Genomic DNA, 26701 nt, shown 5'->3' with positions numbered 1-26701 from the left:
GGTTAAAACAAAAGGACAGCAAGGAAAGAAAACTGATTGCAAATACTACAATACTAATCTATTTTGTAGCGACTGACAAGGTTTCAAAGTCCACTTTCTTTCTGTCACCAGCTATGAGAGGGTTCCTGGCCCCGCTAAGTGCAAGGGCCTCAACCATCAATTGCTGTAAAATTTTGGGAGAAATCGTGTGACAACCTTCACTGAAAAGATACTGAATGTAAACTGATGCAGCGATATAGTCCTGAGCCCAGAAACAGATCATTGTTTCTGCTTTTGCTCAGCGGCTTCTCAAACATCTGCTTATCAGGAATCACTCCCTTGTCTAAGCAATGGCATAAAAAGGATTCAGGTTCACAATAGTGAAACTAACAAGACTCAGGTTTAACAATGATATTCCTAATTCTTAGGGAAATTGTCAAGAATACCAGTATACCAGTAATTTTAATGTGGTATTGCATGGAAGAATAAACAAGACTGGAAAAGCATTTTTGCCTACAATTAATTTCTCAAACAGGTGCCATTAAATTTTGTAAAATATAACTTTTAAATCAAAAGATACAGTTTTTAGGCCATATTCTTTTTGAAAAAAACCTTCTTCACATTTCACTCAAATGTTAACTGTTGCAATGGTGTTTTCTGTGCTTAGATCAATACTCCCAAGTTCATTAATTAGCTAATCTCACCGATTGTCATCAGAAGTATTTTTTTTAATAAATGTGATGAAATATATTACTTTATAATGCAACGGCAGTGACTTCAGACCAACATCAACAATACATTTAAAAAGATACATCTTGATTAATTTTATGTTACAGGGGTCAGTAGTATATATAGCAAATTAAGTGTTAAATAATAAGAGTGAAAGTACATGTGATCTACCTCCAAACAAATTCCCAAGCAATCTTACTATAGCATGTTCTGCCACTGCCATTATGCATGCCCTAAATACTCCTGTGAAATTTTTCAAAGAACAATATTGATTTGTAACCTTCCCCATAAATGTGCTCAGCATATCATTGAAATCAATTGGGGGGAGGGGGGGGGTTCATGCATATCTCCACTGAATAGTCTGAGACAGATCCTCAGAGATTCACTGTTTTCTTAGGTTTGGATTGCTCAAGCATATACTTAAATGTCTATACTATTACTAGACCTAACCAGCAGATTGTTCTCCAAACAAAAAAGCCATTTACAAATAGACAGCCACTTCATAGCACGTGTCCACACAAAGCTACATGTCATTTACTATCATACATCTAGTCTTACACTTTGAACTCAGATTTGTCTCCCTAGTAGATGGTTTACAAGAGACTACTGAAATTATTTGATTTTTCTTTTTATTTCATTACTAACATATACTAGCTCCCATGAGGTGCAGTATGTGCTGATAGATTGGATGTAGTAGAAATGAGCCTAGTTTGGGATCTAAGTTTGCAAACACATTTTGTAAATATTTATTCCCAATGGTTTCTACAGTTAGCTATTGCTCCAAATGAAGTTAATGGAAGCATACGCAATTGCCATTTCTCAGAATCAGGCCCGTAATTACATGCAGAAAGAATGAAAATAGGGAAATCATTTTCATTTATCAGTTGTGAGCACACAGCTTGAAAAGCTGATGCACTGTTTCTACACGCAAGCTAAAAGCCAGCCCACAACACCCTAAAGCACCAACTCTTGCTTCTGCATTTCCAGGCTGTTGCCCTCAACAGCAACCCTCAGAGCTGCATGGCAGGACAGAAGAACTGTCTTCCTCCCCCTCCTTCACCATAGAAGCAATTGATGAATGTGCTTCTACTGCAGACAAAACATTGCACAGCTTCTGACATAATTTATATGAAAACAGTCCCCAAGCTATCCTAGTTACTTTTCAAATAAAGGAAGACAACATGCTTGCCCAATAGACCATTTAAATAATAACTAAAGCTGTAGCATTTGTTGGAAGCAGCTAACCCAGGGATGGGCAAAATGCAGCCCACGGGCTGGAAGCGGCCCGCCAGGCCATTCTATCCGGCCCGCAGGGCCCCTAAAAAATTTAGAAAATTAATATTTATCGGCCTCTGGCTGCCTGTCATGCAGCCCTTGATGGCTTGCCAAAACCCAGTAAGCAGCCCTCTGCCCAAAATTTGCCCGCCTCTGAGCTAACCGGTAAGCACATCCCAAGTGAAGATATAAAATCAGTCTAAACAAATATATTTAACAGATAATCCTACAAATGTTCTTTATAGCTAATCATTTCTTGCCTTCCTTCCTCACCTATATTTGCCCTTTAATATGTGAAATTAAATGTTAAACTAATATCCATGAAAAACAAAAAATACTAAAAAACACAACCAAGAAAAGAGTCAAAGTGCTAAACCATCACTAGTGTGGTTTTTCTCAAAAGTAATGGAACCAATTTCTAGGCACAGATAATAATTTTCTCTCTTTATTACATTTTTTTCTGGGAATGTAATTCAACGCGACTGAAAAGCAACAAAGCACAATCCTGTCCTGCTAGGTTTGAATCATTGTTTCTCCCCCTCCAAAGACATATCTGTAATTTCACTTGCTAAAAATTATAACAAGCATTTCAAGACCAGCTACTATTTTTCCTCCAGAAAATGACAGAAAACAAGGTTCCCCAATTTCTAAAATATCACTATGAACATTTGAAACTACAATCTGGAAAATGCTCTCAGCTGTAACAGCTGTTCATGTCATTTTTTCCACTTCAGCAGGGGTGTGATGAGCTACAATAGCATATTGACCATCATTTTATGGGATGCAAACTGCTCTTAAACAGTTTGGAATCACTTATCTCCCTCCTGAGCGTACAGGTTGATGAAACTGAACATGACATGAAACCACATAAGTGATTTCAAACCAAGTCTCTGAAGACCCAGTAGTCTACAGGAATATTTCAAGTTAAATCTTCTCTCTTAATAGTTTTTGGCAGAAAGGTTGTAGCCATGTTCCTAATTTAGCTAATAAAGGTTTAGGGTACTTTACTTTTTCATTACCAAAAAAAAAAAAAAAAGGTTCACAGATTCAGAACAGACCACTAGACCACTAACTATCTTAAAGGAAATGAATGGACAGCTTATCACCCACAGCAGCCCCCCTTATCACCTCAAGCAGCTTCCTGATCAATTCAAGGGAGTCCAATTATGCGCTCGGTATATATTCTAAACTGCCGCTTTTAAAAATGGAATGAGATACACAAAAATTATCAAAATATGGTATATTCTCACTAGGCGATCCCTGAATGAAATAAAAGATGCAATACATAATATTCTGGCTACACAGTAAAGAGCTATCACACAGAGGTCACATATCATGGGAATTCAAATTCAACAGCAAAAACAGGAAGTTAAGTCATATCATGAGAATTTGAAACTCACAAGGAAAAAAAGGGGTTACAACAAGAAACACCACCACCTCTACCTCTGGGTTTCTCAGCATGTTCTAGCTTCTTTGGAGCCGTCTAATTTTACATTACTAGTCCATTATTTCAGTGTTCTGAACATTGCAACGCACATTGTTCACACTAAACAAATGAAATACTATTGAATGGCTTGGTCCATCCATATTTATAATTGTTTTCTTAATGCTTTATTCAGTAGCAGCATAGTCAGTTCATGCACAGACTGACCACTGCAATAGTAGCACACGCTCATGTACTCTGCAAGCAAGAACCCAGATGATGACATTATAGTTCTGTTAAAACATGAAAGGTGGAAACACAAAACACCTGAAGTGTTTCCAAGCATTATGGGCTTGCAAATATTTAAAAAAATACCATTTCAGCTGCTGGACAGACAAACAGCTCTTGTCACACCTCCTGGCTGGAACACTTCAAAATTGCTGCTACTCTGCTCCCCACCGTGGGGGGCAGAGAATGGAGCAGAGCTGATTTTAATAACTGCTCTCCTACCACCCAGCCTCCACTTTCCCAGAGTGCCCCTTTCCCTTGCCAGAGCACGAGGTGGGCTGGAGAACCAGAATCCTGTCTCCAGCAAGATAGGCCATGGGCATCTCACGGTGAGGGATGGTATCTCCCAGCTCCAGTGGGACCCTGGGAGTGCCCTACCTGGAGCCCCAAACTGTGCACTTCCAGCACTGCCACTCCTGACATTTGGGGGCAAGGAGTAAGGAGGCAGCAGCAGCAACAACTTGAGTGCTGGGGGACTGGGGCAGGGGGAAGGGGAAGCACTGTACTGTGGGATGAAGGAGGACTGACAGACCCACACAAACATATGATGGGACAGAACAGTGCAGAATAGTACTGGCTCCCTGCAGAAGAATGCCATTTGGGATGTGATTAAAAACAGCAGAATTAAATATTCAGTGCAGAATTAGTGTATGTGATTTAAGACTGACATTACATATGCCACATATTTCACAGCACTCTAATCCGGTGGTGCTCAACCTTCCAGCCCCACAGGCTGGTTGAGTGTCACAGGGTCAGTCCGCAGGCCAAATTCCATGGGCAGGGGCAGTCTACAGGCTAAATCCAGCATGGGATTGGCATGTAAAGTCAGTCTGTGGGTGCAAGATAACATAACCCTGCATACCAACGTAATCTGGTGCAGAGGGAATTGTCATCTGGCCCACAGGGCTCTCCATGGATCCAGAAATTTGGCAGTTGGGGAGGGCTGACAACAGTACTTGCCATGTCTCTGAAAGCCACCTCGCACTTTGGCAGGATAATTAATGCTGCCCTCACTTTCCCCACTGTCAAATTTCTGGACCCATGGGTCGCTCCATGGGCTTGACAATGTGGCCCTTTAGGACAGAGGTTCAATACCACTGTTCTAATCTATTATTAACAACCATGAAAGCAAATCACGCTTATTTAAGTCAACTGCTTCTGAAAGAAGGAAAAAGAAAGCATGGAAGAGGTATTTTGATTTTATGCTGCATTTTCCAAACATGTATTTAACAATGAGGGATAATTTGGGCCCAATGGCAGGCAATGAGATGACAGCATGCAAAATGCCACCAGTGAAGGAGAGTGTCAATCTGGATGAGAAAAAACAGGGGGAAAGAAAAGATGGAAATAAGAACGAAAATTAAATTATTGCTTTGTCAAAAAAAATTAATTCAGAGAAAAATTTAAATTAAAAATGTCACAAAGATGTATAGCAGTTTTCAATCAGATTGAATTAATGCATTTCATCAGCGTTTACCTTCTGAAGTAAACACTGTAATGTTGATTGATTTTATTCTTCTTCTCCCCACTTTCTTTTTTAACTTGAAACACACTGTAAAAGCACTTCAGCAAATAGCCTATTAGATCAACTGCTCTTATTCCCTTCACGGAGGTCTCTCAGGAAAGGATAGAGTAAAGATCCCTCTGACAAGTGTTGAAGTGTGATAGTCAGAGCTAAAATGTAAACAGCTTTGAGAGCAATTTGCAATACTGAAGCACATATTTATACACAAACTCTCACTTATTTAACAAACAGGCTCCCAATATATCCAAACCTCGGCGCTTAGATATGCAACAGTATTTAAACTGAAATATCACATTGCTGTAGCAGTTGATAAACACCCATACTCTGAAAATTGGAAGATCTCCAAGATGTATTAAACATAAGTATGTTTAATGCAGCACTCTACAACCTCTTGGGTAACAAATGCGAAGGATGAAATTGGCAGTACTAAATGTCTTAGAAGATTCCGGAAGCAAAAATTCAAGACAACAGCTAACAAAAATCTAGTACAGCACCAAAAGAGAAAAGTGTTTCTCTGTTCAATCAGTTTATATCTTATGAGGGATATTATCCTCGAAAACAAAACAAAATGTATGGATAGGTAAGTAGGTGTTCTCTTACCTTACATTTGAGATTGAAAACTATAAAGCAACAAGGATCGACCACACTAGTCAACTTTTAACAGAACTTGTGATCCTCAGTGCACAGGATTTCTAGGTAAACAGAATTTTCCACACAGAAATAACATTGCAGGCATGAGCTGTCCTTGAAGGCAGTTTGTCACTCTCCAATAAACCTAAAACTAGTGTCTTCATTGTGAGTATTTACATTCTGCTGCAGACTGGTTGCTCAGGGTTCTTATCACCTTCCTTTTGGACATATTTCTACGGGTGTTAAAGGCAATTATGCTGGGAGCTGGAAGTAGGTTTGGCATAACCTAAAGTAAATAAGATGCAGAGAGAAGGAATGGGGGTGGGTGGAGGGGAAGGCAGCTATACATCAAGTATACTAGCACATTTGGCAAAAGCAAATGTCTGATTTGGATCAGGGGCCTGCTCATTTTTGGAGTAATGAAGGTTTTTTGGCTTTCAAGTTTGGAGAACAAGGTGACCTACTTACAAACGTAATTAGCCTATTAAAGGGGGAGAAAATTTTAAAAGCCCTTGGAACATACAGTCCGTGGACTATAGCACCTACTATTCAAAGGAAGAGGGGAGGTGAACAAAGTTATGGGTGTATGATGAAATGGGTTGCTGATAGCGTAAGGTCTATACAGCAACACTTGCCACGTGTTTAGAAACAGCCCCGGTCAATCAAAATGCAAGGGAGTTAACAGCTGCAGGGATCTAGCAGCTTTAATTCACACAAGAAAGCAAAACTCCTCCATCTAAAATATATACAAAAAACTAGAACTCTTGGTTCCAAAATGATATCTTTTTTTAGACCAACTGAAAAATTGTCCTTTTCTGCAAGCTTTCGGGATCAAAGTCCCTTCGTCAGGCTCTGAGGAAAGTATAGATGGTACAAGGTGGTAAAAAGTCCCCATAGGTAGGAAATAAACTTCATTTTTGCAGAGAGGGAGCTGGAGATGGAAGGCTGTCCCTCTCGGTGCTTCATCTGAAATAGAAAGACCTTCCTTGTAGACAGCTAGGAAGACTTGAGCCACCAAGTGGCTTGATCTCTATGCCAAGTCACAGATTCTACTGAGAAGAAAACATCCACATTCTAAGCCACTAATACAGCAGATCTGACCTGAGGCTAGCCCCACATGAAGCCTGTTCACAACTTCCCTTCCTAAGCAGCCTCCTTAAAATCTTCCTATTTGCCATAGACTTGAGATATCCACAAATGTTTCTCTTCATAAAGTAAATTGTACACACTTGGTAGGCTTGATGGCTTCATAGAAAAATAAAACATGAAGCATAATACCTATCTCAAATGGTAAACTAATTTCTTAACAATTGCCCTTGTTGGATTTGGGGTTAGACTTTTATTAGACAGTTACTAGTGTACATTAAACTCGCTGCTTGTCCATTTTTAAGTGCAAAACCGCTAAACACAGATACTTGTAAACTTGTATTTTGCATACCTTAAAAGCCAAAGAGAGAATGAAAGGACTTCAGCACATGGTATATATTAAGATTTTCACAATTTTAATTTTTAGTTAGTATTTAGATACGTAGTTTTGAAAAGGCAAAACTCCCAAAAATAATATGTTACTACTAAAATACAGGTTTCCCTTGCTTTATGCAGGTTCTATACGTGCAAATTCTCTTTTATGCGATGACCCTTTTTATACCAAAAATTCATTATATGCAAAGTAAATTCACTCTTATGCTATTGGTGTGGTGGAAGCCTGCAGTCAACTGCTTTTGTGTGGTGCATTATGGGAGTAACACACACCAACCTTATAGTCTCCTGCGTGGATCTATGCTCCTCGCTCATTGACTGCGACAAGCGTTTCTGTAGTTGCCATCCCCATTATGGTAACATTCACCACCACCCTGTGCTTGTGTGCACTGTCTGCTGTTGGTGAGTACCAAAACTGTCTTGTCAAAGTGGTAGAAATGGGTCTGGGGGTCAGTACAATCGAGGTCTTGAAACATATCCCTATTTGTTACATTGTAAAGTGGGTTCCCTTTATGCAAATTTGAGTTATGCGCCATTTCCCAGGACCACATGTACAGCATAAAGTGAGGGAAACCATACAGAATAGCTATATATAGTATAGACAGTATAATTTCTACTACTTGTGCTCTAGGTCTAACATTTTATACAGAAATGAGTTGTAAACTTCAAAATAACAGAAACTATACAAATAAATAGTGACCATTATCTGTTTTCTCAGCACTGTCTTTTGCAGAGCCTTGGCCATTAGCATTTGGTCATTAGCATTTGTTGAAAAGTGGCAAGGCTATACTGCTTATTGAGCATGCATTTATCCTTTGTCCTGGTGCTTTTGAGTATAGTTTACCTTAAACAATTATTACAAATTGGCAAAAGAAACTTTTGCATAGAGCCTCATCACATGAAGGAAGAGAGATCCAAACTATCACACAATGACCTTTTCTTATCAGCAATGCAATTAAGTTGGGCATACAGATAAATGTTATTTATTCAAAATCTTTTTCACTTAAATAAAACCATATACATTTACCAAAAACAAATATATTTTTGTCCTTTCCAAAGCTTCAGTCCCTCTCACCTAGCCACCGATGTGCTTGTGAACAACACAGCATATACAGGTATCTGCCTAAATGCCCTCAGGTGTTACCAGCTCCAATAATGTAAACCTCAAAAGAAAATCTGGGCTGCATACATAATGACCCAACTTGGTCACCAATGGAACCACTTCAGCACATATGATTTTATTTAAAATGGACTTTGGTTGCACCTGCAAAATACTACATCTGATCTTTCCAATTTGAGAATAACCTGTTCTAATGCTGCAGGGTTTTCAGCTCCACAAAATCCTACATTGTGGGAAGAAGTCTTCCATACAACAATATCTTTTGCATACTCCATTTACATTTCAACACATTTGAAAAGTATAAGCAGAATTATTCATGTGCGACTATTCATGAGTCAGATGGAGTGGCACTCACTAATTCAATGCATTATAGCATCTCACAGCAATCTAAAAATCAGGTTATGAATCTTAAACACCCCCTCCCCCCCCCGCTGAAGTCATGAACAATAATTATTCTTTCTGAGCATTTCTGCATTGGTAGACAATAATAAATCTCCTTACTTAGCCTCTGATTCCAGAGAACAGTCATTAGCTACTCCTTACAAATATAATTAACTTATTACGAAAAAGGGCAGGGAAGATCAAAGCTCTTGGGTATTACAGCCTTTGGATTGCAACAGCAATTAATTCAATGGGTTAAGAGTATAAAACACCACATTCACACAAAACATGTCAACTGTCTCCCCTCTCATTGTGAAGCTGTCACAGTCTACAAGAAAAAACAATCTTTTATCAAAGGATAAAGAAGGTACCATTCGTTTTACTTCATGAACACACTAAACCTCTGCTAGGAGTACAGAAGCATTTGTTCTCTTCAGCCTTCCCAAATTTCCTTAAGAAGTTCTAACCAATGAGCTTAGTGTGCCAACCTCTTAAAGCTCACCAGAACCATTCACAGCTGAGTCTACTGTTAAGTATTCCAATCAGTTCTCATCAGGTGGACTTCAAAGACCAAGCCTGGTTAGTCCTTAAATGTTCTCTGAATCTTCTAACTTCGAATACTCACCAAGTGACTTACAAGGTTAATGAACATGGTCTGAAAATGTCTTTCATCTTCTCAGCTCCTCTGTAGTTACCCAGGTTGTTTCAGTTCTATATGGTTCTATATGGTGGCCCATGATTTATCTAACACAATGAATGTAGACTGATTGATAATTTACCTCCAGTGGCCCAAAAGGACCTCCTAAAATAAGGTTAATCTGTGAAGGAGATGGCTTTCCTGGATGCTGGTATGTAATTGTGGAACAGACTCTCTCAGGCACTAGGGGCCATCACAAGCCTTATCACCTTCTTTTCAAAATGCAAGGTGCATTTCTTTGTCTGTCTTCTTTAGCAAACACAAAGCAACCTGGCATTTTACACATGTAGAAAGCAATTCTATAAATAGAGAACTACTGTATATTAAAAAATCCAAACAAAATACTCCATTTACCCATACATGTCTACCCTTGGGAAGGAGATGAAAGACCAAACATGGGACAGATGTCAGTCATGCTACTTAATATGTTACTGGAAGCATTCAGACACATTTTTTAGTGCCATATTTTTGAGTGCTACAAAGGTTCAGACACCTTTGTAGAAGGGAGTTCACTGTTTTACATTACTTCTAGTGATGGACAGTTTGGAATCCTTTTTCCTTTATAAAAGGACTGTCAAACTGGCAGCCATGAGCAACATGCAACCCACAAGGGGCCAGTTTGCTGTCTCCAGGCTCCAACCTAGTTGCCATTCTGCCCATTGCTTTTGTTACCAGGGTCTCCAGGTTCTCACTCCCATTTCCACAGCTTCTGGTTCCTACTCCTGCTCCAAGGGGTGTGGCAGTGGAGCAGGAAGGAGCCAGGCTGCATATACCACATGCTTGGACAAAGAGGGAGCCAGGCTGCCTACCCTGCACATGCTGCATATAGGGTGAACAGTAGGTGCATAGGGGAGAGAGGGGTGAGGTACAGCAGAGGTCTGAGCTGCACACGGGGAGGGGCTGTGCTGGACCTATGCAAATAGTGGTAATGGTCTTGGGTCTTGAGAAGGAGGCAGTCTCTGGGTTGTGCCACAGCCCCCAGATCTCTGTCCAGCACCATGTGTGGCCCCCAGCTACTGAGAAGTTGGACAGCTCTGCTTTAGAAAGTTAACTGAAAGCAAGATTTAAAAGCAAAGCATAAGAGAATGAGAAAGGAAGAGGTGACATTCAGCAAGGCAAGCTCAAACAGTAGAGTTAAAAAGTGGGTTTGAGGAGTTGCTAACACGTATTCCCCTTGGGAAGTAGATAAGTGACTAGGTTGCACCCAGTCCTTGTGAAAGGACTGGGTGCAACCTAAACCTCCTACACAGCAACAAAACCATCTCCAGATCTGGAAGATCTCTCTTGGAAAATCAGCTCTTCCACAAGTTTACTAACAGCCCTTCTGCCTCAAGAACACAGCTAGTTCAGTGGCTGTGCTATCTGTCCACTCCAGTTCACATCACTACACACTGTTCTATCCTGAGATGGGTATAACATGAGAGCAAGTAAATCTCCGGGTATATTCCATCATGTTCTGGAGAATGGCTAGTATGCAGCACTGCTAGCCATGTCATAATCAAGATCCAGAGAATCCCAACTACATACTGGGCACGTCTACATGAGACACTAACTGTGCAGTAGCATATCACAGCTACAAACAATGTTAATAAAGCTACTGCACGGTATTATTAGGCTACTGTGAAGCAGCATCACTAAAAAAGCATTCACTAGCACTACTGCGCAGTAACTCTGGTTACTGTGTATTTATGTAATACTTGATTATACTCTCCTTTGCCTGGATTACATTCTCCTCTGCCTGCTTTTCACCAATCCTCTGGTTTTCAACCAAATTTTGCAAGGCTTTCCCTAAACTTTTGTTGGACAGAGCAGAGAATTATAGGGCAAAAACTATTTAAGATCCTAAATCAGCAGCTAAATAGCTGCATGAATAAAAATGTTACAAATAAATACAGTGATAAACAAATTCAAATATTTGAAATTGAGCTTCCATCATTATTTATCTGCCAGCACCTTACTGTAGGGGTTGGCATTTCTCCTTCAGTAGAGGAGGATACCATTAACACCTGAAGGAGAACAGAGAACAAAAATCTGTATGCTACACTTCGTAAAGTGGTTTGCTAAGAGAAAAAAATACAGTGGACCAAATTCTGCCCTACTGTATACTTGCTCACAAGCAAAGAGAAAAACATATTGTCTGCTATCTTTGTATCAAACTCATTAAGGTTTGCAAGTCTAATGCTGTGTTTTCTAATGCTGTAAACCAGGGGTGTGAAACACCCCAGGCCCTGGATCAAATCAGACCTTAGGAGTCCTCACAGGCCCCAGATCCATGCAGCCAAAAGCAGACAGGAGTGGGGTCAGTGGCAGGTGAAGGTGGAGCCAGGGCCACAGGGTAAAGGAAGGCATACCAAGAGGCCATAGGCCAAGAGGCTATGGGGGCAAGCAGGGCTATGTTGACACAGACCTCATTTGCTCCCTGCTGCCATGTTCAAAAGGGTCCCTGGATTCTGCAGCAGCCCTCACCTGCTAGCTTTGACTCCAAATTCCCTGGCCTGTAGTGATCACTGGGTTCAATAAACACAGGCATACATGAATGAGAACTTAACAATTCAATTTATTTGTGGAGCAGCAGGCAAGCCTCAACAGTCCTTTATTCTCTCAAACTCCTCTAGCCAAAGGACTGTCTTCCAATTTCTAGTCTTCTAAGTAAGGGAGTTTCTCTGAAGTATAACTTCTATCACAATGTGCCCATAAGCTTCAACTTATAAACAAGTCAGCTTCTTTTAAAATCTAACAGAACTTAACCACATGGCCACAAATTAAATATCCTTCTGTTACTAACCATATCCTACAGGTCATATCATGAACATCTTTAATTCACAACCATTCCAAATGTGCTTGCGCTGATCCCAGCAAGAATTTATTTAAATTCACTCCTACTTATGTACTCTTGGATCTGCCCCTTCCCCCTTCCTTAAGGCAATGAATTCTCAGCAGCAGAGAACCTTTCCCTCCCCCTAGCGCACACTGCCGGAGAGAGCAGGAGAGAGAAAGATGCTTTTCCCTTTCCACGAGAGCTCTGATAGTTTCCTAGGACACCTGCTATCCAGTGATGTTATGCCAGGAGTCACAGAACTGTTACACTTTTTATAAGTTCTTTTTCATACCATGTGTACAGCAAAACATCTTAAAGGCAGTGCTGCACTACATGCAGGTTCTTTGGGTGAAATAACTGAGAGCAGTAGAAGGGTTAGCTCTCTGCCTTTATCTCCTCCATCTTGAGGCAGAGCTGTTCCCTGGGTAACTGAGCAACAAATAGGCAAAGGGGTTGTCCTGAGCTTCCTGCAAGATGGAATTGCCTTAGTGCTTTTTGTAATGGCACTGTTTAAGGACAGATTTAGGTATTGTAAAAAACATGCTATGCTAAGACAACACTGTCATCATCAACTTCTTAAACAAAATAAAACTTAAATACAAATATAACACCCAGAAATCTACTACCCCACAGAGAACAGCAACAACGCCAAGGCCTGAGAGAGTCCAGCGATGAAACCGTGGCAGAAATATGTCTGTTGACAGAAAATGCTGGGTTTCAACTAGTCATCAGACTGTTGCCATGCAATTCCTGTTGGTGAGGGTCCCCTCTATACTCACTATGAGCTAGTATTAACTAACAGACATCTACTGAATTTTTCAATTTCTGGAATACAAAGACAGCAAACTTGAAACTCAAGTCCATGCAATGCCAGTACTTCTCAGCCAGTAAAAAAAGTATAGATCATACTGTTCGCCCTTCAGGTACACTGGTTTCACTATCCTCTCAAGACATCAGGCATTCTGTATCACCTTTCCTCACACTTACAGAGAACACCTTGACAAAGAATTCAGACTTCTCATCTTGCCCTCCTTGCAAATACACTTGCAATTATTAAACAAAGTTTCTTCTGCATTCAGTTGTGACCAATGGGTAGTGAAGAGTGTCTGTTAAATCTGTCACAATTCACAATTCCAGGTGCCAGTGTCACACTACTGTGAAATTCATTAATCCTTTGAATGGTCACCTGAAATTTGCACAAGCTCGCCTTGTCAACCATATGCAACTAACATTTGTCAAGCATCTGATGGAGCATTAAAACAAATCGCCTTTTTTATTTAGCCACATGACTCAAAAACAGACAGTGATACCAATGTTTTGCTAATTTAATGGGTTATTTCTGTGCATTGTCCCATTTGCAAAGCGCTGTTAAAAGCTACACTGGGCTTTTCCAATGCCAGTGGCATCTATTTCAATGCCAAATAATTGATTAAAGTCATTACAAAGTCACTAATCTACATAAACTCTTCTGGCACTTGATTGTTGCAAAACAGCCTCTTAAAACATGCACCTACTATTATCCATTTGACTTGATCACTGAATGACTGTAGAAAAACCAAAAATAGAGAAATCTGGTTTCCATCTACTCCTCACCAAAACTCACTCTCATTCTGTGTATCTGCAGACATGTGTGAAAAAACACACCATCTGGCACAGTTCCTCACAGTGGAAATATTCATGTTGATCCTTTAAATAGCAAGAGTACAGATCTTCAGGGCATTCCAGTGTGAGAAGACATTGATAGCTACACATTGCCAAAGTGAATTTCAACCTTTTGACTCCTGATGTTTATAGGGGCAAGGTCACCACAATACAGAAAGTTACTGCTTCAAATACAGTTAGAAAGAGTGACGGTGCCTTATTTCTCCATTTTATTTCATTCAATGTTTTTAATAAACGGTTTAGCTGTTCTGAGATCTTCCTGGATATTCTTAAAATCCTTTTCCAGAATACAGAAAAAAAGTATTATTAAGTTAAAGCGGTATATAGTGTTATGATGCCAAAAAGATCTCCCTTCATCCAAGCAGCATAAAATTATTAAGAAGCATAACCCCATCTCTGCTTAATTTTATTTTTACGGAAGTCAGTTTCACATGGAACTGAAATCCCCCCATACCAGTATTTATTAATTTATACATGAAAGTCTAAAAAAATCTAGCTTTACTCAACAGCAGATGTTACAAGAAGAGTCATTATACTTTAACATTGCTCTATGTAATCTTTCCTTCATGTAGTTCCTTCTTTTTCATTAAAACAGAAATACCTTGAAAAAACCGTAACAAGCAAAAAGATTTCAGTAAATGTATAAAACATTATGGCAGTTCAATTTTTAGCAAGTACATGAAGAGTGAAATGTTAAGATCAGAGGACAATATATTTCTGTTTTCTTGGCTATAGTGCTGATGCTAGAAAAAAATGATAACTGATATCCACGTAGATAAAAGCAACATTGCAAGTTCAGCTTAACTTCAGCCACCCTGCTTAACAAGTATATAACTCAGTTCAAGAACCTGTGTCCCACACTGCAAAAACAAAAAATCTTGTTTGGCATACTGCTCTAGGATTCCTCCACTGAGAGCAATACCAGCAATCAAGCAACTTTGACACATGCCATGCTGCTATCTACTCCTTAATGATGAAATTACGTAGGACACCTATTACTGAGTATCAATCTTTTGATCCAAATTTTTATTGTTCTGTTTCGAAATTACTTGTTTAGCTGACAACTTAAAGCCATGCTTCTGTACTTTCAAGGCCAAAATGCTGCCACACTAAGCAATGGTAAACAAGCATAACAGCCACAGTTAAGTGCTATGATTAAAAGACTGTGACCTAAAATTCGACTATCATAGCACAGCTAGGGACCCATTTCAGTAACAACTTTTCCCACATACATTGCTGCATCTTTTATAGTGCTAATTATGTTTACAGATCACTGGCAGGGTTAAAAAAAAACACTTTCAATACAGCTTCAGGTTGGGTTTCTAGTTTTGTCTTTTTAAGACAAACACTTTCCCGTTAGTAAATGTATATACAAAGTTGTGTGTGTGTGTGTGTGTGTGTGTGTGTGTGCATACACACACACACACACACGGAGATTTTAATATGACCATAATAGCTTATTTTATGAATGGGGAAGACCTGCAATGGTTTAGGTGGAAAAAAAACAGGTACACAATTAAGTTGATCACATACAAGAAAAGAGCACTTCAGGCTGTTCAAAGAAGTTCCCCAACACCATTTATCAACCCAGATCCTTTGAAGTGCCTCAAGTGCAAAACAGCAATACCACTTCTTCAGAACTAAAAGCAACTTCACATAAAAATCGTGAATTTGTGAAGAACCATTTGTCTCTCCTCTTCACACATCACAAAGAAAACCAGAAATGCCATTTTTGTTTAGTTGTTCACTTTCTACACTACAGCTCTTCCTGGTAAAAACTTAATCTTTATATTAACATATGTACATACTTGGTTAGTTATTAGGGAAATCTATGCATCTTTTCATCTAAAAGGATTCTATCAGTTCAGTTGATTCATGCCATCACACACGAATCAAGAAAAATTGCCCCCCTCTGTGATGTAACAAACCATCACACTTACGTGTTAATTCAAATGCATGGTTAGTCTGCCATTATTAGATTAACATGTTGTTCCTCATCTTACCTCCATGATCTTGTCATGAATCTGCAGGCCTTCTGCCTTGTCAGCAGGTCCATTTTCCAAAATTTTTGAGACATAAATTCCTTCACTGGAAGATTCTTCCTGAATGTTCTATAACAGGTAAAAATTAAATTGCAAAATAAAACAGGGCTGCATTAGTACAAGAGAAAAGAATGAAAAACACTTCCTGCTGTTAACTCCTTCTCATACCTTAAAGCAGAGCTATCAAACTCACCCCAGGCTGTGGGGCCAGATACGGACTGTTGCAGCCCCTTCCAGACCAAATTCCAGGTTGTCAGGGGCTCCTCCCAGGCCAGATCCATGGGGCCACATTAGGGCAGAAGTGACTCCAGGAGCATGTGGCTGCATAGAGACACATTCAGGCAGCACAGAACCAGGGGCATGCATCAGCAAGGAGCCTGAACCAGGCAGCAGTGCTGAACTCTGGCCAGACAGTGGCAGAAAACCAAAGGCATGAGCTACAGAACTGCATTCGGGCCACACAAAGCTGGAGCCAGGGGTGTGCAGCAACACAAACACAAAAATTAGTATGGGCGACAGCTCCCCAGCTCCACACCACCACCCAAACGCTGTGTTGCTGCCCAGCCACAGCTCCATCTCAATGAATGCCCACCATTCCACAATTCCTGACCATGACTCCATGCCATCACATGCCCCTAGCTCCGCAATGGCACATAGCCCCGACACTGCTGACTGCACAAAGTTCCATGCTGCTGCCTAAACGCAGTTCCATGCACCTACACTGTGGCAGTGCCAGGGCCATGTGGCAGTGTGAACCAAGCACACACACTTCTAGTAACCCACTGGACTACCAGTGAGCTGGATGCAACAGTACCATAAGCCAGATGCAACCCATGGGCCATATGTTTGACACCCCTGCCTTAAAAGCCTCTAAGGCACAAAATACAGGGTAAGCCACAAACAAAAAATTCAGTGTTCCAAAGCGATAAACAGGCCTGTCAAGTATCCATTTCAGCTGCAAGCATATGAAGGGGGAAGACTTTAAATAAACAAAACTATACATGGGGGGGCAGTTAGAATACAAAAAAGGACTTATATTATGATTGCATGAGGGATCCTACTGACTTTTTGCTAATTAGGTAGAACCAAAGTGTCACAATTTGCCACTGTTAGATGTTGCGTTGTATACCATAGGGCATTGATGTCCCACCTCTCTGGCTCCGTGGGCTGGGTTTGTGGCATGAGGCCGGTCTGTGGGCTAGATTCCACTGGAAGGATTGGTCCGCAAGTGCAATCTAGCATGCCGGTATGCAACCCTGCTACAATATCATTCCACACACTCGCTCACACTAAGCAGCACACACGGACATGGAGTGACTGCATACCGGCATGATCTGGCATGCAGGGTCATAACATCTGAACAGCAGTGCGCCCCATGAGTCCAGAAATTTAGCAATAGAGAAGCATTAGCATCAGCAGTGCCACAGCTCTAGGAGCAATTAACACTGCTTCTGCTCTCCAGCCAACACATTTCTGGACCTGTGGGAAGCTCCATAAGTGGGATGACACAGCTCCAGGGATTGAATACAGTTCACAGACCAGAAATTGAGCATCACTACCACGAGGCATACACAATCCTTTGGAAATCCTTGCCACCTGGATCCAAAAATAGTGACATGGGGATTCTATGAGACAGATCTACAACAGGCAGCACAAAAACTGCAGCTTGGAAAGTGGGATTTGTGGAAGTAAGGTAGCTTCTGTAGTTTACCCTAATGTTTGCAGCACTGTTTGAAAGCCAGGCCTCCAATGCATCTCTCTGGCCCTCAGTACACTTCCTACAGGACTTCCAGTCAGGTCCTCAGAGCACACCTTGTGGCAGTCTCCACCATGTGTACACCAGAATAATTCCCAGAGCCAGCCAGGAAAAATGAGATCTTAACAGTGTCTAATTAAGACAGCATTTCATATCCTTTGAAACAAACATACAAACCTCTGACCTTATTTTTTTCTGGGGAGAATGGGGGGAAACCAGAGATGTGGAGCAGAAAATTTTCCAGTGCTTTATTTTTCCATGGGAAATTTTCCATTTCTAAAAATTCATTGTTTCATAAAATTCATTAGTAACAATGAATGGATGCCAGTACAATATTAGGCAAGCTTGGCAGTTTCAAAGCTGAAAATAATGTTTTTCAGGTGATTACCCCTAGGAAGTGTGTGAGAGAGTATATATATGTTTTATTGATTTGTAAACAGGAGGGTAAATACACTCACATAATAATCCAAACCAAAAATAAAGTTATGAATTCACATAATTAGCTGTGCAGGTCATATCAAAACCACAGCTAAAATTCTTATTTCATCTCAGACTGCAAGTGAAAGCAAAACCAAAACTAAAACTGTGATTAATTTTTTGTTTCATTTTCAGTTCAAACACAGAGCAGCATATCATTTCTTTTCTTGAGTTGAGGAAGTTGGACGTGTTTGCATAAGAACTGTTAGATTTTTAGTGCTTTTGGTTTGAAGTAGTCATAATAATGTCTAATCAGAAAAAATAGTGTGTGGCATCATTATAGTGAAGTTCAAGTAACTGAAGAAAGGAAGAAAGTTGGTAGGTGTAAATATTGTGGGCAGGAGTATGCTAACAATGCAACAAGAATGAAGAAATATTTAATAACATGTAAAAACCATCCTGAAAGTGTACAAGCCATATGCAGAAAGCTAATACAACAAAGTGGTGGAAAAACATAATCTGAGAAAAGTCTACTACAGGAATCCTATGCAAGTAAACAAATTAATATGTTAAACAACACACAGCATAGACTAACATCTATATTGTTTTAAAACATTAAAATTTTAAAAGTTGTTAATGCAACTCTGGACTATTATTTATCTATTTATTTAAAATATACGTATCCTGCTTTTCTGCTTGCACTACGCACCCAAAGTGGCTTAGGCTTAACAATATTTTTTTTAATTACACAACAGATAAATAGTTAACTATTTCAACACAGCAGAGCAAGCTTAGTCCTTTGGCTGATGGCAGAGACCAAACTATACTTCCCTTTGGCTCTGCAGTCTCAGGGCAACTGAGCAGCAAATTGAGCAGCAGAGTGTTCTTTCTGGCAGGGAGGGGGGAAGCAAGCTCCCTGCTGCTTCTCCTTCTGATGGATGAGGCCAGACTAGAATAGGCTAAAATAAAAATCTTTTCCCCCTTCTGCTGCAGGAACTTGGTAGCTCAAGTGAAATAGCAGATTTGCAAAAAAATGGAAAATGAAAATGCTGAGCTGCCAGATCCAGGGGAAGAAGAAGCAGGATCCTCTTTCAAGATCACTGTCACTAGATCCACCATGAGTAGCTGTTCAAGACAGTCAAGCTTTTTATCAAGCTTTGTGGACAAAATGAAAAAGAAGATGGGACATTAACTCGAGCTATATTTGCAAGTGGTACACCTCTTTCCATAACTGAAAATCAATACTGGAAGGAACATTACAAACTAGTTTGCCCATCATATAAGTTACCGTCACATTATCATTTATCACATTTTCTCTTAGATAGAGAGTATGACAGAGTTCAAACAATAGTTATTCAAAGGATTGATCAAGCAGAATCACTAACTGATGTCAGATGGATGGATATTTGACAAGGAAATCCTTTATTGACCATTATGTTAGCAATACCTGAACCAATATTCCTGAAAGCAACTGCTACCAAATCTTCTCATTATACAGGTGAATACATCGCCAAATTACTGAGTGAAGAGATCAAAAGTACAGGTCCCTCCAGAGTACAAGCCCTTCTAACTGATAATGCGAGTACCATGAAAGCTGCATGGCAAATATTAAAGGCAAAGTATCCTCATTTAATAGTATCTGGCTGTCTTGTTCATGGGTTGAATCTTATGGCAAAGGGACATAGTAAGTGTGAATACAGTGAAGATAATATTGGCAAACTGCAAAGCAATTGTGAAGGTATTCAACAGTCATCATGTTACTAATCAGACCTTGAAGAAATTACATAAAAAGAAGCAGGGGAAGTAAAGTGCACTTTTATTGCCGAAAGAAACTAGATGGGGCTCAGCTACAAAGTGTTTACATAGTTTGCTGCACACAAAGAACTGTTTGCAGCGTGCTTCAATAGATGAGACAATATCCCAGATTATTCCCGCGAACATTCGGAAGCAGATTCTAGACAACGTGTTCTAGGTTTGAGTTCAAGGAGCATTCAATTTGTTACTACAGTTTCAGTGGCTATCAAGAAACTTGAAAGAGATAACACCAAGCCTTTCAAATATTCCAGACATATTCAGACAACTGAATGAAAGTCTAATTGAGCTTTTGCCTTCTTCATCTCTATCCAAAACAAGGAAGTTTCCTAAGAGGTCTGAGTTTTGCTCTCATCCGGTTCATCTGGCAGCAAACCTTTTGGTTCCTCAACACAGAGGACAACATTTAGCAGAAGATTAATTATTAACTGCTCTCGATGCAATTATGGAAGTAGCTAAGAATGTCTCCAACATCGACAAAATAGCTGTGATGACAGACATTGCCAAGTACATCCAACAGCTGTCCAGGATTGCTCTAAGGATCCTAAGCATTCCACCAACAGCAGTTTCTTGTGAACGGAAGTGAAAGGCTTTCAGCTCATTCAAGACAAAAAAGAGGAAAAAACTAACAAATGAAAGCACCACTAAGCTTGTCTCTATTTCTCAAAATCTCTTGCTTCTGGGGAATTAGTCAGAAGCACAATTAGTGAAGAAGATGCAGTGTGATGAAAAGCTGCCTTTGCCCATAGACTCATTGGTAAAACCATCCTTTAGCAAAAGAAAATGTGGTTCAAGTAGTTCTGAATCAGAATTGCCTCAATGAACTAATAAGTAGTGCAAGTGATTCTACACATAGTGACAGTGAAACTGGAGGTGCCGCAATGACCTCAGTGGAAGAGAATTAAACTCTGTTGAAGTAGATGAGTGGAAAAACACGGCATACAGGTCAGTCGCATCATATGTGCATTTAACTTGCGCAAATTCAACTATATGCGGGGTGGGGGGGCGGGGCTTGAGTTTGCACACGGCGCTGCTGCTTACCTGGAGGCCCATTATGGCGGTGATGGCCACTGCCTCCAAAACCTCCCGCTGTTGCCATGGAGCCGTGCCTGGAGCTGTGTGGCCGGCCGCCGGGCAGCAGCAGCAGCGTGGTGGTGGCCGGGCAGCACACAGCCATCCCCATCACCACCCCGCACTGTGCCACTGCCGCTGGCCGCACAGCTCTAAGCATGGCTCCGGGACGGCGGCAGGAGGTTTTGGAGGCAGAGGCAGTCACCGCTAGTCAAATCGCTGGCACGGTAATACATGATTTGACTATATGCGATTTTCGCCTTACACGCTGACTTTAGAACGTAACCCCCGCATGAGATGCAACTGACCTGTATCACGCACAGTTATTTGGGTGTGCTAAAATTAGCGTGTCAACAGTTTTCAGTGCCTTCGTTTTTTTTCTTAAATTTAAACGAACAATGTAAGGGAAGTGCATGCTATTGTGTACTGTCTTTACAGTCTTACAAGTATTCCAATAAAATAATTTCTTTCCACATAAAGCTTTGAATTTGTTTGAATATAACATTTAAACCACATTAAGTGTGCTGTATTTGATTTTTTTCCTAATCAAATATTTCATTTAATATACTTGTGGCTATTGGGACATAAAATTAACATTGAAGTACTTTTTTAGTTTTGTTTACTAAACACAAGTCAAATAAACATGCTAAATGTAGGGCATTAGAAAATTTTCCAGAAAAATTTTCCCATTGAAAATTTTCCAGGAAACCCACATCCCTGGGGGAAACAATGGAAAAAAAACCCCTGTGTGTTACAAAATGAAATACAGATTTACATACAGATGCATGTTGTATGTAAATCTAACAAACAAACAAACATGTTTATTCCCTAAACCACAGAGAAGTGCACACTAATGCAAAAGGGAAAGATTGTATTCTATTGATAAATACAACAACAAAATCTTTGGCATAAAAAAATCTGTCATTTGCAGAATCAACAGCATAACTGAGGTATTGCCCTTCTGCATAAGCTACGGCAGTTGTTCATTCACACACCATTTTTCTCTGAAGAACATGAACAAACAGATTTCCTGCAGTTTAAATTGAGCACAAGTTCTTTTTATCTTGGCACTTAACAATTCTTGACACACTGCTGACATTTGTATTTTGGTAACAAAAAATAATCTCTTAATGCCACTCAGTCTTCAGTCATCCTGCTACTTCCCTTGACGTTAGATATGTTGAGTCACATCCACCTTATGCTTGATATCTGAGAATTACTGAACTCTAATAATCCATTCACAGCATTCACAGTTGCTACAGTTACAGTGAAAATAATCAAATTGTGAATTCACACCCAAGATTCAAAAATAAGGTGAACTGGAACTCATTTTATCCAATGTTCTGACCTCCTTCCATAAGTTTGCACCCAACTTCCTTCTCCTCCAAACTGATGGCAGCTGATTCTACATAATAGCCATTCCTCCAATCAACAATATCTACTTATCTTTAGAGATCAGTGGAGCTCAACCCTTCAGAATGGTGAGCTGGGCCACGTGCTTACGATCTAGCAGCACCATGGAGTTACCACTCTCCTCCAGTAGACAGAGAGAGAGAGGTAGAGAGGGGAGGGGGGCGAATGCCAATATCAGAGGGTGGGGAGAAGTAGGAAGAGAGCTTAGCTTCAAACAGCAAAAGGGATTAATGGCACAGCACTGGGTAGGGAAGGGGATATGGCAGGCTAATCTGCTTGCCACTGATCCCCCAAGTCATGGACCAGATCCAGTCACTTTGGGGGCCAGATGCAGCCTGCAGGCCATAGGCTGAGCACCACTGTTAGACAGCCCTAAGAACCTTAGTGGATTTATCACTTCCCTTTCAATTTTCTAGAATTTTTAAAGCTTTCATTAAGATCAATTAGAGCTTAATATTTCCAGCACCAAAACTTTTTCCAATATAAGCTACCTCTAAGTAAATACTTGAGGGTGCATCTACACATGCAGTTAATGTGACACTATGAACTCCAGAGCTGTTTGAGCCACAGTCAGCTGTTCCTAGGTGCAGTGTCTACACAGGACAGCAGCGGTTTGAGCAGAGGTGGGCAGGCCTGGACTGGCAGCAAGGTTTTAGGGGTCAGCCCCAGGCTCCGAGTAGTGGGATCAAGCAGTAGAGGGGCTGGCCGGGGCATGAGAGTGCCCAAAGTGCAGAGACATATGACTAGACAGCAGGCAGGAGTCTACCCCCCTGCTGCCTGGGCTGACTGGGTGCAATTTACACCCAGCTGTCAGTGTCTTCACATGCCTTTCAGTGCAGTAAATTACTCTGCCGTACAATAGTACTGTACTATCCCTGACAGTACTGTCTTATGGCAGAGCTAATTTACTGCGCCATAACACCGGTACACATGTAGATGGTGACACCTTACTGCAGAGCTAATTAACCTATTCCACAGTAATGTGCACATGTAAGTGCACCCTCAGAGTAGCAAAGAAAATTCAAAATAGGAAAGCCCAATAAAGTCAAAGCAATGTTTTTCTCTGTAAAACCCTGAATTTTTCTACAACCCTGAACTACAGAAATCACACTACTAACCAAAATAGAGATTTGATGGACTTTGTCATTAAGGCATTGAAAATATGTTATATATTGCAGTATATACATTCCATCTCTCAGATTCCCACAGTATTATCATTTCCACTAAGAAAACTTACAAACTAACTTGGACTTCTTTATAAAAGGCACACGATACCTGCAAGTCTTCTTATTTACCTAACAGCATAACAGTGAAATTCTGCAGAGTAGGCACTGTACTACTTAGGCTGTGGTGCTAATGAGAACTCCTTGGCACCATTAACAATACCTTTAGAACAGAAAAGTCGTAGACCAAGCATGGAGATCCCCACCCCCCAATTATATTTTCCTGCTAAAAACCGGTTAGTTTTCATATTTTATAAACCTGATTAGTACATTGTAATTAAATTCTATCAAGTATTTTAGTCAACTACTAATTTCCCAGTTTAGTGAGTTTCTTTACTCTTCAAAAAACATGACATCTTGATTAAATACTTTTATAAGAATAAAGGTAAAAGAGAGAGATTGATATTCTATTCTAAATGTCTTCCTTAACCAAGAATAGTAATTGCTAGGAGCGGGCTGGTTTAGGATACAAGATAAATGGAAAATACAATTCAGATTAAAAAAAAAAAATTGAATGTGTTTACAAGAAGGATTACATTAAACAATCAACTATTGGACATTCTATTGGACATGGAGTGTCAAAGAGATGGCCTGCAGCCTGTGGAGCTGTATCATCCAGCCTCTGATGCTGCCTATGGGCCTGGGACTGGCCCCACACACCACATGCAGCAAGCACACAGAGCCAGTCTGGTGTGTACTGTATGCAATGCACGAGGCTGACCAGGTGCAGGCACTGTATGCATAGTGTGAGGCTGGTGTGGGGCACGCATTACATATGGCTCACAGGAGCAATCTGGGGTGTGTGCTGCACACAATGCATGCACCAATCCAGATCAGGCCCACAGGCCAGCCCCAGGTACCAGATACAGTCCACAGGGCCACATCAGCACAGGCACCGCATGCAGCATATGCCCTGAACCAGACCCATGCACTAGAACCATTATGTGCCCCAAACCAGCCCTGTCCCATGCGTCTCATCCAGCATGTGGGATCAGAACCAGTGCATGCTGCATGTGGCACAAGGGGCTGGAGCCAAGGGATGCATAGGGCTGATTTAAGGAGCATGCTGGCTCTGGTGTGCAGGGTTGGTCTGTAGGACCAGTGTGACCAATGGACCAGCCCTGTGCTCTTCCTCCAGCCCACAGGACTGGATGTGTTTGATACCCCTGACTTAAACTATTATACAGAGAGCTCAGCTAGAGAATAAAATGTTCATCTCACCTTTTAATGGGGAAAAGAAATCAAGAATATTTCATGGGTATATGTTGTAGCCATGTTGGTCTAAGGACATAGGCAGACAAGGTTCTTTGGGTGAATCTGATATCTTTTATTACACCAACTTAAATAGTTGGAAAAAAATATTTTTAGTAAGCTTTCAGGTTTAAAAACCCTTCGTTAGAGGCTTCCTCAGCCTGACAAAGGGTTTTTAAACCGAAAGCTTGCTAAAAAAATTTTTCACAACTATTTAAGTTGGTCTAATAAAAGATATCAGTTTCACACAAAGAACCTTGTCTAAGAATATTTCATGTAATTCCAGGGGCTTAAACCTGCAACAGTTACTCCTCTGAGTAGTCCCACTGATTTTAATGGTACAACTGGCATGAACACAGATTACTCACATCCATTCCAACTGCAGATCAGCCCCAGGTTTGTTCTAAAGGTATTACAAGCTCTTTCCTTAGAAAAGGGGCCGCTCCAGTCCCCAAGCAGATTGGGTCCTAAAAATAGTAAGTCTAACGATAAACCTCTCTCACAAAAATGGGGGCATATTCTGTATCTATTTTCATCCAGTGCAGCTCCAAGATGTAATTCAATGTAGAAGTGCAGACTTTTTTTTATTACTACTACTGTAACTTATAATGTATTTGTTAATTTAAAATACCATTGCACAATAAAAAAGAAATTGGGTACCTGGCTGGGTCGTCCTCCTATAATATTGAATCCCAGAGTATCATTTTTTCTTTGCAGCAGGATGGTTAATGGCTTGGTTTCACCACCCTGCGAAAGAAAGGAAATCAACACTATATTCAAAATATTACTTAAAAATAAGTGCACTGATGTGTTAAAGCTCTTAATTGTGGAAAACACAAGATAAGAAGGCTCCTAGAAAATCATGTTGAAAACAGTGGTGTTACAAAACATACAGGAGTTTACATTGTTGAGGCTGAGGGGGTGGGGAAAGAAAACAAATACCACTAAAATGTAATAGGCATTAGAAGAGCCCAAGGGTCTGATTTTCATTCAAACTAAGCCAGTGATTTTTAGATTCAGAGCAATCCCCAATGACTCAAGGCACCCCTAAGAAAATGCCAGCTCTTAGTTTTCACTCTTTTTTGACTAGGGAAAAACAACAGAACAATTCTTTTCTGGCAAAGAACTCAGAAAGACCACAACAGGTCAGAATATTTTTAACAGTATGGATTCCAATTTGAAAAATCTGAGTTTAATGCTGTGAATCATGTTTGCACATCTAAAAGTGCTTCCACTGCATAACAACATGTGACATCCTTGAAAAGATCCACAGCACCCGAGGATGTCATGACACAATGGTTAAGAATCAATGGAGTAAGCACACAGTTGTACATTTAATGGGGCTGAGGATTTGGCATCTCTGAAAATAAAAGTTCAAAATGTTTGTTAATCACTGTTTGCTAACACTGAAGAGATTAAACATATGGGGATAATCCTGAAACTTGCTTCTGTACAGATTTGACATGAATTCACAGGAAAACCTTTATTTCTCCACTACAAAACAAAAAAGCAAGAAAAAGAGGCAAGACGACATTTTTTTCTGGATAAGAATTTTTTTCTTTTAAACACACAATCAAAAATAGCAAAGAAACCAAAGTTAAATAATAAGTAAGACAGGAGAGAAACTCCTTTTAAGTAGCAATATTAAATCATTTCCTAAATGATAAAAACATTTTAAAAACTCAGAAAGTTTTAAAGTTCATTTACTGG

At 40.2% G+C, this 26701-nt stretch overlaps 1 protein-coding gene across 1 annotated transcript in view; it reads right to left on the bottom strand.

The window, feature by feature from the left end:
• The window catches only part of PDZRN4 (PDZ domain containing ring finger 4), a 404074-nt gene that overhangs the window by 374623 nt on the left and 2750 nt on the right, over positions 1-26701 (bottom strand). The window contains exons 2-3 of the mRNA XM_059726014.1: positions 25652-25738; positions 16010-16117 (exon numbers count right to left, since the gene is read on the bottom strand). Coding sequence (XP_059581997.1) covers positions 16010-16117; positions 25652-25738 — 195 coding nt within the window. The remainder of the gene's footprint in view (positions 1-16009; positions 16118-25651; positions 25739-26701) is intronic.

This window comes from Alligator mississippiensis, chromosome 4 (assembly GCF_030867095.1).
Source record: "Alligator mississippiensis isolate rAllMis1 chromosome 4, rAllMis1, whole genome shotgun sequence".
Classification (NCBI taxonomy): Eukaryota; Metazoa; Chordata; order Crocodylia; family Alligatoridae; genus Alligator; species Alligator mississippiensis.
Note: the sequence above shows the minus strand (reverse complement) of the source record. Positions and strands in the feature narration are given on the sequence as shown.